This window comes from Monodelphis domestica, chromosome 5 (genome assembly GCF_027887165.1).
Source record: "Monodelphis domestica isolate mMonDom1 chromosome 5, mMonDom1.pri, whole genome shotgun sequence".
NCBI classification, from domain to species: domain Eukaryota; kingdom Metazoa; phylum Chordata; class Mammalia; order Didelphimorphia; family Didelphidae; genus Monodelphis; species Monodelphis domestica.
In genome coordinates this window covers 129,788,514-129,802,065 of record NC_077231.1, presented here as the reverse complement: position 1 = coordinate 129,802,065, position 13,552 = coordinate 129,788,514, and the positions used below count along the sequence as shown (strand labels likewise).

Here is a 13,552-nt window from a genome sequence, read left to right as displayed (position 1 = left end):
ATGCTGATCCAAACATAATATCTCCCATAATGTCTTCCAATTTTCCCAGCAGTTTTTATCAAATAGTGGGTTTTGGTCCCCAAAATTGGGATCTTTGGGCTTATCATAGACTGTCTTGCTGAGGTCACTTACCCCTAGTCTATTCCACTGATCCTCCTTTCTGTCTCTTTGCCAGTACCAAATTGTTTTGATGACCCCTGCTTTATAGTATAGTTTGAGATCTGGGACTGAAAGTCCTCCTTCCTTTGCATTTTTTTTTCATTATTTCTCTGGATATCCTTGATCTTTTGTTCTTCCAAAAGAACTTTGTTGTATTTTTTTTCTACTTCAGTAAAAAAGTTTTTTTGGTAGTTCAATGGGTATGGCACTAAATAAGTAAATAAATTGGAGTAGGATTGTTATTTTTATTATGTTAGCTCATGCTACCCATGAGCAGTTGATTTTTTTCCAATTGTTTAGATCTAGTTTTAATTGTGTGGAGAGTGTTTCATAGTTGTGTTCATATAGTTCCTGTGTTTGTCTTGGCAGATAGATTCCTAAGTGTTTTATATTGTCTAGGGTGATTTTAAATGAAATTTCTCTTTCTAATTCTTGCTGCTGAAATGGGTAGGAGATGCTGATGACTTATGCGGGTTTATTTTGTATCCTGCAACTTTGCTAAAGTTGTTGATTATTTTGACTAGCTTTTTGGTTAATTCTCTAGGATTCTTTAAGTAGACCATCATATCTGCAAAGAGTGATAGCTTGGTCTCCTTATTGCCAATTTTAATACCTTCAGTTTCTTTTTCTTCTCTAATTGCTACTGCTAGTGTTTCTAGTACAATGTTAAATAATAGAGGTGATAATGGACATCCTTGTTTCACTCCTGAACTTATTGGGAAGGCTTCTAGTTTATCCCCATTGCTGATGATGTTTGCTGAAGGTTTTAGATATATACTGTTTATTATTCTTAGGAAAGGCCCTTCTATTCCTATACTTTCTAGTGTTTTCAATAGGAATGTGGTGGTGTATTTTATCAAAGGCTTTTTCTGCATCTATTGAGATAATATGTGATTTTTGTCGGTTTGCTTGTTAATATAGTCAATTATGTAGATGGTTTTCCTAATATTGAACCATCCTTGAATTGTTGGTATGAATCCTACATGGTCATAGTGAATAACCCTTGTGATGACTTGCTGGAGTGTTTTTGCTAGTATCCTATTTAAGATTTTTGCATCTATATTCATTAGGGAGAAAGGTCTATAGTTTTCTTTCTCTCTTTTTGACCTGCCTGGTTTTAGGATCAGTAGTATATTTGTGTCATAAAATGAATTTGGTAGAACTCTTTCTTTGCTTATTCTGTCAAATAGTTTGTATGATATTGGGATTAGTTGTTCTTTGAATGTTTGATAGATTTCATTTGTGTATCCATTTGGACCTGGTAATTTTTTCTTTGGGAGTACTTTGATGGCTTGTTCAATTTCTTTTTCTGATATGGGGTTGTTTAGGTAATCTATTTCTTCCTCTGTTAGTCTAGGCAATTTATATTTTTGTAAATATTCCTTTATATCACCTAGATTGCCATATTTGTTGCCATATAATAGGGCATAATAGTTTCTAATGATTGTCTTAATTTCCTCTTCATTAGAGGTGAGGTCTCCCTTTTCATCTTGGATACTGTCAGTTTGGTTTTCTTCTTTCCTTTTTTTTAATTAGACTGACCAGTACTTTGTCTATTTTATTTGTTTTTTCAAAGTACCAGCTTCTAGTCTTATTTATTAAATCAATAGTTCTTTGACTTTCAATTTTATTAATTTCTCCTTTGATTTTTAGGATCTCTAATTTAGTCTTCATGTGAGGATTTTTAATTTGTTCAATTTCTAGTTTTTTAATTTGCATGCCCAATTCATTGACCTCTGCCCTCCCTAATTCCTTAATATATGAACTCAAGGATATAAATTTCCCCCCCGAGTACTGCTTTGGCTGCATCCCATTTGTTTTGAAAGGATGTCTCATCATTGTCATTTTCTTCAATGAAATTATTAATTGTTTCGTTGATTTGTTCTTTGACTAACCAGTTTTAGAGAATTGTATTGTTTAATTTCTAATTAATTTTTGATTTACCTCTACACATATCATTACTCATTATTATTTTCTTTGCATTGTGATCTGAGAAGGTTGTATTTATTATTTCTGCTCTTTTTCACTTGTTTGGCATGTTTTTATGCCCCAATACATGGTCAATTTTTGTGAATGTACCATGTGCTACTGAAGAGAAGATATATTCCTTTTTGTCCCTATTCATTTTTCTTCACATGTCTGCTAGCTCTAATTTTTCCAAGATTTCATTCACTTCTCTTACCTCTTTCTTATTTATTTTTTGGTTTGATTTGTCTAATTCAGATAAAGGAAGGTTCAGGTCTACCTCAAGTATAGTTTTTCTATCTATTTCATCCTTGAGCTCCTCTAGTTTCTCCTTTAGAAATTTGGATGCTATGCCATTTCGTGCATATATGTTGAGTATAGATATTTGCTCATTGTTTATACTGCCTTTTGTCAGGATGTAATTACCTTCCCTATCTTTTTAAACTAGATTTATTTTTACTTTAGCTTTGTCATATATCATGATTGTGATTGCTGCCTTCTTTTTATCAGTTGATGCCCAATAGATTTGGCTCTATCCTCTTACTTTCACTGTATGCATATCTACCTTCCTCATGTATGTTTCTTATAGACAGCATATGGTAGGGTTTGAGATTCTAATCCACTCTGCTATTCACTTGCATTTTATGGGTGAGTCCATTCCATTCACATTCAGAGTTATGATTGCCAGCTGTGTATTTCCCAGCATTTTGATTTCTACTCTTAGTCCTGCCTTTTCTTCTTTCACTATTTCCTTCTACATCAATGTTTGTTTTTATTCAATCCCCCTAGTTCCCACCCTTATTTTACTTCCCTTTCTATCCCCTTCCTTCTTATTCCCCCCTTATTTTCTTTGCAATCTTTTTAAAACTACCCCCTACCCTCTCCCTCCCCACCAGTCCATGTTGTTACCCTTTTACTCCCCTATAAGATGCAAATCTATTCTCTGCCCCAATGGATTGGATTGTTCTTCCCTCTTTGAGTCAATTTCAATGCATGTCAAAGTTGAGTATTTCCTATCTCCAACCTCTTTACCCTTCCAGTGTATTTATGTTCTCCCCCTTCCTGCCATGAGCTTCTTTGTGACATATAAATTTACCCCCTTTTGTTTCTTTTCCCATTTCTTTTAGTATTAATTTCTTTTTTAGCTCTAGTTGTATATATATAAATATACACATGTATATGTATTTATGCATACATATATCTGTATACATATTTATGTCTTGTAGTTTGTCACTGTTCCCTCTAAGTGTAATTCTTCTAGTTGCCCAGGTGATAACAACAGTTTTTAAGAGTTACCAATGACCTCATGGGATACATATCATTTTAACTTAGTGAGTCTCTTAAAAATTTTTTTATTGTTGTTTTGTTTTTCTTATTTCCCTCTTTTTTAATTACCTTTTGATAATTCTCTTGAGTTCTGTGCTTGGACATAAAATTTTCTGTTCAGATCTTGTCTTTTCTTTACAAATTCTTGGAATTCTTCTATTTTGTTGAATGACCATACTTTCCCCTATAAGAATATAAACAGTTTTGCTGGGTAATTGATTCTTGGTTGTAGATCTAGTTTCCTTGCTTTCCAGAATATCATATTCCATGCCTTTCAGTCCTTCAGTATGGATGCAGCCAGATCTTGTGTTATCCTCACTGTGGTTGCATGGTATCTGAATGACTTCTTTTTGGCATCTTTTAATATATTTTCTTTGGTCTGATAGTTCTTGAATTTGGCTATAACATTCCTGTGTAATGTCAGTTGTGGATTAAGTACAGGAGATGATCTGTGGATTCTTGCCATCTCCCTTTTCCCTCTTGTTCTAGAATATTGAGGCAGTTTTCTTGAATAATTTCCTGTAGTATTATGTCCAGGCCTTTTCTTTTGGCATCAGCTTCTGGTAGACCAATGATTCTTAAATTGTCTTTCCTCAAATGATTTTCTAAATCCTCTGTTTTGTGAATGATATGCTTAATATTTTCCTCAATTTTTTCATTCTTTTGGTTTTGTTTCATAGTGTCCTGTTGCCTATCACATTTCTTTGATAAAAGTTTGGAATCAAAGATATATAGTTAACCATTATCTTTGCACACACTTATGACTAGTAGTGATTATCAATAAATAAGTGGTCAAATTCAATAGTGGTAAACGGTTTAATTTTTTGCTTTAAAATGAATTTTTTTAAGTTCACTAATCATCACAAAAACTCAGTAAATGCATCTAGAAGTACAATGGTATCTTGATACTAGGTATTAATTCATTAGGCTAATTGAATACCAAATGAACTTTTCCCACAAGGAATAATATAAATTGGATTAATCTCTTCCCAACATCCAGAAAACCCAGATTTTATAAGGTATTATATGCATCAATGGACTTGTATTTTACTAAATAAATATTAATGCTAATATATAGACATAAATAAAAACAGTATTTAGATTAAATAAAATAATTTTAGTGTAACTGTACCTGTATTGAGTTTATGACTTATAGGGATGTTAGACAAGAGAAATGGTATTATTTGGAAGAGGACACATCTTCCATAATATCTGAGGGCAACTGCCCTTCTGGAATTCTTTTTCTTTCTCTTTTCTGTCCCTTATCACCACTCAACCCTGCTTGAGATTCCCCTGGTATAAGCTTCACAAGAAACCCAACAAATGATGTTTTCATCTGTATTTCAAAATTCCTCTAAAGTGGGAAGTGGTCTGGTCAAGTTCTGGTCATTTAACAAATTTATAATTCTGATTATTAAAACTTTATCAGGGTGATATTTTTCAACAAAGTTTTGTTCTTCCACCCATTTTGCACTCATTTCCTTGATTATTGAAGAGGGAACATTCTTCTTGGTCTCCATTTCACCTGAACAACCCCCTCACCCCTACCTGCCACTAGCTGTTGCTGCTCTCTTTGAAGTCCTTGCAACTCTTCAGTACTGAGTTCTTTTTTATGCTCCTGAACTAACATATGATCCTTTGTTTTGACTGGAGTGGGCATACACTACTGGAGATCTCAACATCAACAAGCTCTAGCAAGCATATTGAGTGCCAAGAAAATGCAGAATACTACAATTTTTTTCTTATCAATGTGTCAAATACCAAATTCTATGAATTCTGAAAGTGTTGAGTACCAAGCTTTGACTGTATTGCAAAATACTTCATGAAAAATGCTTCAAATTTATTAATAACAGAAATGTATAATAAAATAATTCTAAAGTTTCACCCCACTCCCTGAAAATTATCAATCTGACAAAAATGGCAAGTTAATATTGGAATGGTTGTGGGATAACTAGCACACTAACACATTTTTGGTGGAGCTGTGATATGGTACAGTCATTTTGGAAATAAACTTAGAATTATGCAAATAAAGTAACTAAAATTTATGTACCTTTTGAAACAGACACTGCATTACTGGGCTTATTTCCCAAGAAAATCATGATAAGGAGAAAGTTCCTGTATACACATGTCATGAGTGACTTGTAATAACTGAGAAGAAGCCTAAACTATCTGATTTGTTAGCAAAGCATGAAACAGCAGAAAAAATTGGATATAAGGCTCTCATAATAGTTATGAAGACCCTGAAGAATGATTTATAAGGGTTTTTATAGTATAATTACTATTTTTAGTATCAACTTTTTTTAAATTTAGAAATTTTCTAAAGTTTGGGGACTTTGATTGGTTGTATCCACCTGAACCTTGCAAAATAGTAAATGGTATAATAAGTGACTTCTCCAAAATTGTGAAATTTTAGTTCTAAGACAACCAAACATAACTCAGAAAAATAAGACAACTCTAGCAACTGTGTAAAATGTTGGTGATTATATAAAATGGAATTGGTTCATTTTTCTTACATCAAAATATAGCATCACTTTTTAGCATAGCAAAGAAATAGAAGCAAAGTGGATGTCCATTGATTTGGGAATAGCTAAACAAATTGTGGTACATGAATGTAATAGAATATTACTGTGCTATAAGAAATCACATATGTGATGAATACAGCAAGATCTGCATAAACTGATTCATAGTGAAGAAAGCAGAATCAAGAAAACAATGTACACAAAGACTACAGCAAAATCATTGGATTGAACAACTACCTACAAGAAAATCAAGTGACTAACAAAATAATTAAGATTGAGTATTACTCAAAAGGAAAGATATGAGAGGATAACCTAGGTCTAATCTTTCATGGAAGTTGAAAGTCTATAAATATTTGTGTATTGCATATGTTTAAGGACTTTTTTCAATTTGTTGATCAATTATGCTAATTTTTCCTCTTTTTTTGTGTTGTGTTTCAAAAATATTACTTGTGATTTGGAATAGCTTTCCAGTAACAGAAGAGTATGGATACTAAGTAAAACTGATGTAAAAAATAAAAGACATCAAGAAAAATTCATTTAAAAAATAACAAATATTTCCAAATTTTAATGGCCACCCACCTTTAGACTCATAACAATGACAATAGTGAAGGAATTAAAGGACCCACAAATGTGAAAACATAGTAACTCTTTTTGTTAGAGTGAAGCACTGGAAACAGGGTGTTAACCAATTGGGAAATGTTTGAAAAAGTATGGTATATAAATACAATGTAATTTTACTGTGACTCTTTGTTGCTCAGACATTCAGTCTTGTCAAATTCTTTCTGACCTCATTTGGAGTTTTCTTGGCAAAGATACAAGAGTTATTTGCCATTCCCTTCTTCAGTTTAATTTATAGATAAGAAATGGAGGCAAAGAGAATTAAATGACTTGTACAGGTCATACAGCTGGTAAGTGTCTGAGGCCAGATTTGAACTCAGAAAGAGGAATTTTCCCAATTTCAGGCCTGGCACTTATGCCCTTTATTGTGATAAAAAGATGATAAATAAGATGGCATCAGAGAAATCTGGAAAGACTTGTATGATCTGATGCAGAGTCAATTTAGCAAAACCACTACATTATTATTGCTATTTTAATTGTAACATAATATTATAATGAAAAAGAACTATGACTGACTTTGTCCTCTAACTAATTGCTAACTATGTCTCAAAAGGATGAGATAAATGAAGCATATTACCCACTTCTTGTGGAATGGAAAGACAATGGCCTCAAAGTTTAGAATGAGATATTTTTAGATGCAAAAAATGTGTAATTTTGCCTCAAAATATATCTTTATTTTTTATGAGTTGTAGTTTTATTTTCTCTCAAGGGTATTTTGGGGGCAAGAGGGAATAGTATTGCCCCCTGAAAAAGAAGAAAAGAAAGAAAAGCTGATCATTGAAGCATTTAAAAAATAATGCACTGAAGAGAACAGAAAGAAATTTCAAAAGGAAACACAGTCAAGCAGGGCATCTTCGAAAGAAATATGTTGAATTTCTGATATTCTTTTTTTAAAAAGTTAAAGTGTTAATAATAGTTTTTTCAATTTTGCAGATGATCTTTTTCTTTGTATATGAAAATTCATTTTTTGAGTTAATATTTTTAAATATAGGGATATATACATCTATGTGTATGTCAGTCATACTAAATTTGATTAAGGTAATTAAATAGGATAATAGATAAGATGTAACAAATTGTCCTGAGATTATTATTAGTCTTGTAAGGATAGAGAGGAAAAGCTATGGAAGCAAATTAACCTTTCACTTTTCAAAAGATGAGCCTATTTCTTTGACAATAACCATTTTATATTTCAGCTTTTGATCCACGATGGAATGAAACATTCACATTTACTATCCATGCCCCAGAAATGGCACTCATACGCTTTGTTGCTGAAAGTCAGTCTACAATAGGTGCAAATGAATTCCTTGGACAGTACACGTTACCACTGCTATGCATGGAAAAAGGTAATTCTAAAAATAATAGTTGAATTCCAACAAAATATGTTAAATACCTACAATGTGTGAATAAATGTTTTCAACACTAAAGACTCGACAATGAACAGCAACTTTGTCACTGCCTTTGTGAAGCTTTCAGGCTAATAGAGGAAGTAATCCATGTACAAATATATGTATGACACAAGGAGGAATGTCATATGGGTAAAGGCTAGCCTAGCCACAATGCTCCAAGAAGCATGGGGAAAAGAATTCACTTTCAATTTTATAATTGGGGGAGATTTCATGTATGTAAAAGAACCTAAGCTGAGTGTTGAAAACAGATAAGGATTGTAAGAGGTAGAGATGCGGAGGAAATGCACTACAGGCTTGGGGGACAGTCTATATGAAAGAAAAGAGATGAGAGAACAGAGTGGCTCTACAAGCTCAGTGTGACATGAAAGGAAGGAATGTGAAAAAAATAACATAAAGACTGCAAATCTGCGTTGAATCCAAATTATTGAGGGCCTTAAATGTCCGGCTGGGCATAGATTTTAATCAGGAGGGAGCTCATACACAGGAGGATGTATTTCATCAGTAAGTGACATGGTCAGATTCCTTAGGAAATGTAATATGGAATCTGAAAGCAGGATAAGTTGGAGATAGGAAAGGCTATAGGGAGGATATGAGGTAGAAGACTTTTACATTATTTAGATGATAAGTGAAGCAGTCTTGACTTAGAGTTAGTGCAGAACAAACAGAAGTGACTCAAGTATTAATATTTTTAAGTGGTTAGGCTTTTCTAATATTATGTTTAGTTAACAAAATCAAAACCTATAGCAGAAAGAAAAGTGGAACACATGAAAAAGGTATCAGTTTCAGAACTCGAAAGCATTCTTATAATTTCATCTTAGTCCTTTGCAATCAGTCAACACACATTTAAAGTTCTGAGCTCTAGAATGGAAAGAAGGGTAAACACACAATCCATGTCCTCAAGAAACTCACAATCTGATCCCCAGCTCCCACTATAGGACAGCCTCCTCTTCTTATCTTTATCTGACCAAATTCTTGATAAATCTTACTGTTCAATTCATTTCAATAAACACTTAAGTGTTTATGATTTGTCAAGCACATTGTTTGGTGATGAGGATGCAAAGATGAAAAGTGAAATATTGTATACCTTTAAGAAGTGTGCAAATTAATGGGGGATGGGGAGCACCTATATTCAAATAATTATAATAAATATTAAAATGGGGGGAAAGTTCCTAGGTAAAATCAAATATCTGGGCATGAAAAATTCAGAGAAAAAGATTGTCTTTAGCAGGAGTAATCAGGAATAACTTCATAGAAGAGATGGCACCTGAATTGAACCTTGAAGGAAAGAATTTTAACTGTCAGAGTTATGAAGGGAGTCAGTTAAAGAGACAGATCACAGAAGCAGGAGAAAGTGGCATAAGACCAGAAAATGATTAGCAGTCTAGTAGGCCAAGTCAAACATGGAAGAACCTAAATCTAAGAAGTAGTAATCTGATAGATCAGAGGTGTCAAACTCAAGGTCCAAGGGTAGCAAGATGCCCTGGAAAATTCTGAATTTAATGGGAATTAGATTAAAAAGTTATTAAGAAAATTAATTTAATTTAAAACATAAAATGGCAACTTGTAATTTCTAAAGGAATGCCTCTTTGAATTTGATACCAGTGCTGTAGACAATCAAGAGACACTGGAAGCACTTGAGCAAGGGTGTGACTTGGTTATACTTTAAGACTAAGGAAGATTACTTTGGGTTTGGTGTAAAAGATTTATTAGGGAGTGACAAAACTAGGTCAGTTAGGAAAGGAAGATGGAGTGCAATTGTGGGCTTGAGAAAAGAGCTGTCAGAGCTTTGGTGGTGGTGGGGTTTATAGGAAATTTGTGTCAAATATGTCAAGTTTTACATCAATGTAAGGGGTGAATGTTAACCATATTGCTAATGTGTTATCAACATGTGACTCAAAGGGAAGCAGGAAGTGCAAAACATTAGGAAATGCAAAGAAAGGCAAAACCACAATCCATTATGTCCTTAAACTCACAGTCTAGGAACAGATAGCTATGGAGCATCACTCATCTTTCTTTAAAGGAGACTTCAGTACCTGCCTGCCAAAGAAGGGAGCAAAAGAATGGGGGCATGAAACTAGCCTCGCTGCTTTCCTCAGAGAGAGAACATCAGGATGGAATATTCTAGTTTAAGGGAAATAATTTTGGGGTTCAAGCCTCTCTGCTTAGCAGCTATTTAATGGAAAAGATATTTCTAAGGCTATATTCAAAGGCTTGACTCTCCTACAAATTATAGTTATACAAAGACCATCATAGCAAATAAATCTATTTATTCAAGGTGATAAATATAAATTTAAAAAGTTATACAAATATTAACTTAACAGCTATGGGCAGCTAAGTAGCATAGTCCCCAGACTTGGAATTGGGAGGACCTGGGTTCAAATTTGACCTCAGACACTTCTGTGTGACCCTGATCAAATTATTTATCCCTATTTGCCTAGCCCTCCCCTTCCTGTCTTAAGAGCTATTACTAAGACAGAAATTAAGGATTTGAAAAAAAAGAATTTGCCAGCTAGGTGACGTAGATAGAGCACTGGGCCTTGAGTCAGGAAGACTCATCTTCCTGCATTCAAATCTGGCCTCAGACACTTACTTAACTATGTGACCCTGGACAAGTCACTTAAACCTATTTGCCTCAGTTCTTCATCTATAAAATGAGTTGGAGAAGGAAATGACAAACTACTCCAATATCTTTGACAAGATAATCCCCAGTTGGGGTTAGGAAGAGTTAGACATCACTGAAATGACAAAACAACAACATCCAGAGGACTGAGCTCTCCCCCTGCTAGTGAGATCTATATCTCAACTAAGAAAGATATAGTACCAAATTTCACCCAAGCAGAAATTCTCTGAAGTTTCTAGTGAGGCAAGCTGGGTATAAGGATGTACACAAGGTACTGGCCCCTCTACATGTTGGCTTCTCCCCCAAAGTCTTTTTCTTCCTCCAGGGACCTCTCTCTGAAGAGACCTAGAATAATGTGTACTCTCTGGAAGCTGGAAACCAGAAGAACAATTCTCTTCTAATTTCTCACTACTCTGCCCTTCATGCAAGTATAAAGCATAGTTATCCTTCTCTTCTCAGTGAGGAGAGTCTTATGTAAATGCCTATGCTTGAGACCTGGGCTACATATTATATGGTAACTGTCTCCATAATGTAAATCACAATGTATCTAGAATTTACGTTCTTATCAGTTGCTTGAGGATCAAAGAAGTGACTTACCCTTGGTCATATAGCTTTTAAGTGTCATAAATGGAATTTAATCTCAATTCTGAGTACTCCACATCCTAGCACATCATCCATTATGTAATTTCCCTTTTCAGAAATCAGTGAGATGAAAAAATGATTGTCTTAAAGGTCAGAGGACCCAGCAGAGTGTAGACAGCATAAAGCATTAGCACAGTGGTTTTTGGTTTTTGGTTTAAATTTTTATTCATTCATCCTTTCTTGGCTTCTCAGGAATAGATTTGGGAGAGAATAGAAATGGAAGAAAGCCAGGGATTAAGGTAAACACAAACTGGAGAAGATTATATTGAAGTATATCTTAGAGTAAATGGAAGGAAATATGATCAAGAGTAAGGAGATATGACAGACTGGGAAAAAGGAGAGATTGAGAGACTAGACTTCTCAATGATGGTGAAGAAAAGGATTAGGAAAAATGAGTTTGTGAGAGAATCTTTTGAAAAGAACATTAAGATCAGAGAAGAATTTAGCTTCTGATGGGGATGTGAATATTTTGGGGGTGATGGTGAACTGAAAGGTGTGAAGATAGTGATTATGGGAGTGTAGGAGATGAAGCCCATCAGTTGGGACATCAGTATGAATATTGAAGTTATTAAAGATGTCGAGTGTGTGATGACAAGGATCATGAATCAGAGGATGAATTCATTAGTAAGACGTTTCCAGGTCAAGGAAAGGTACAAGAATCAAAAGAAGATGAGCTTTAAGTGAAGTTCAGGTTGTCAAATCATAATGAAAGAGTAGATGTGGGAGCAGAGAGAAAAGAGAGTATTATTTTCTCTTCCTTGGCCTGATCTTGGAGATGGGGAGATTTTTCTCAGAGGAAAAGTAGGTTTCAATTAGTACCAGGAAATAAAAGTGTAAGAGGGAGAGAGATCTGGGGTAGAAAGAGTATGTTTGGTCAAGCAGTGGTTTGGATCACAAATTTAGAGAATAAGAGGTTGGAACGTGAACTGGAGTTATTAATAATACAACTGGGGTAGTTGCATAGGTAGGAACTAACAAATCAGTCAATACAGCAACAAAAAGATCCTTTTACATTGTTACATTGATGGAACCTCTACTTTTGATGCTTTAAAAAAAACAACTGTACCCTGTATCTTAGAATTGATACTCAGTATTTGTTCCAAGGGAGAAGAAGAGTAAGGGCTAGGCAAAGGGAATTAAGAGACTTGCCCAGGGTCACACAGCTAGAAAGTGTCTGAGGCAATTTCTGAAGCCAGGATTTCCCATCTCTAGGCCTGGTACTCTCTCCATTGAGCCACTTAGCTGCTTCAACTAATGGTACATCTTGTTGATATTATGTTTACTTGATTATAGTTGATAAAGGTCTTTAATGGAGGGAGGTGGTGATAAAATCAGTCCCTCTCTTCAGGATTAGAACTCAGAGACCATAAAAAATTTTCCAGTTGCTTCAAATAAGAATCTCAGTGTCAACTTTTTTGATATTCTACCCCAATAATTAGGTCACATAGCTAAACTCCAAAATTCAGCTATAATTGTACTGTTTTTAAAAAATCATTAATAGGTATTAGAACTGTACAAAATATAGAACTATACCTGAATAGAAATTGATTATTTTATTTTGGAAAAATTTAAAGACATTTTGTATTTTTAAAAATCTGCCTAGCAAAAAATCAGATTATTTTTTTCTATAACAATACTGTAGCAACCTTTAATTAACTTATTTTCATTATTCTAACTAATTTTGATTTCATTTATAGGTTATCGCACCATTCCTCTGTTTTCCAAATCAGGTGACAGTCTTGATCCTGCTTCACTATTTGTTTATGTGTGGTATCATTCATAGCATTTACAATATTCTAAATTCTCTGATTCTCAATAAAGCAACCAAAGTGAATGTCTACATTCTTTTTAGTAATATGTACATAATTTCCCCATATTTTGATCAGCTGCAACAGTAGTCACGATGTTGTCCTGAGAATCATGAAGATGAGTTCAAGTCTTCTCTCTGATAGATGCTAGTCTTGTGTTGCTAGTGGGATGCTAGACAAGTTGCTTAGCCTCTCAGCTTCTCATGTAACTCTCTGAGTTCCAGAATAGTTGCTGATCTGCATTGATAGAGGGAGTTTCCTCATCAAAGTTCCCATAATTAGGGAAATAATAAATGTGGACTTAAGAAAAAGAAAGAAGAGAAAAAGGAAATGAAACAGTAGTAAAATATTTAGCAGTATATTGAAGTGAGGAATATGAAAATTTCTTACGTTTATATGTATATTTAGTTGTTGAAATTACTTTGTCAGATTCTTTGTGTTCTATTCCTTAGAAATTAGTCAGCCATTATGTTCTCAGACATAAATATA

The 13,552-nt window shown here is 34.0% G+C and overlaps 1 protein-coding gene across 23 annotated transcripts in view; it reads left to right on the top strand.

The window, feature by feature from the left end:
• The window catches only part of PLCZ1 (phospholipase C zeta 1), a 107,705-nt gene that overhangs the window by 73,094 nt on the left and 21,059 nt on the right, over positions 1–13,552 (top strand). For 18 of the 23 annotated variants that reach the window (XR_008912195.1, XR_008912196.1, XM_007503591.3 and 15 more), the window contains one exon: positions 7,781–7,930. Coding sequence is in view for 17 of the 23 variants with exons in the window: in XM_007503591.3 (XP_007503653.1) it covers positions 7,781–7,930 (150 nt within the window). In the remaining 6 variants the exon portion in view is untranslated. Of the gene's footprint in view, positions 1–7,780; positions 7,931–10,938; positions 11,038–12,952; positions 13,090–13,552 lie in introns of those variants that run through there. The other 5 variants (XR_008912193.1, XM_056799306.1, XR_008912191.1 and 2 more) reach the window with 4 other exon arrangements.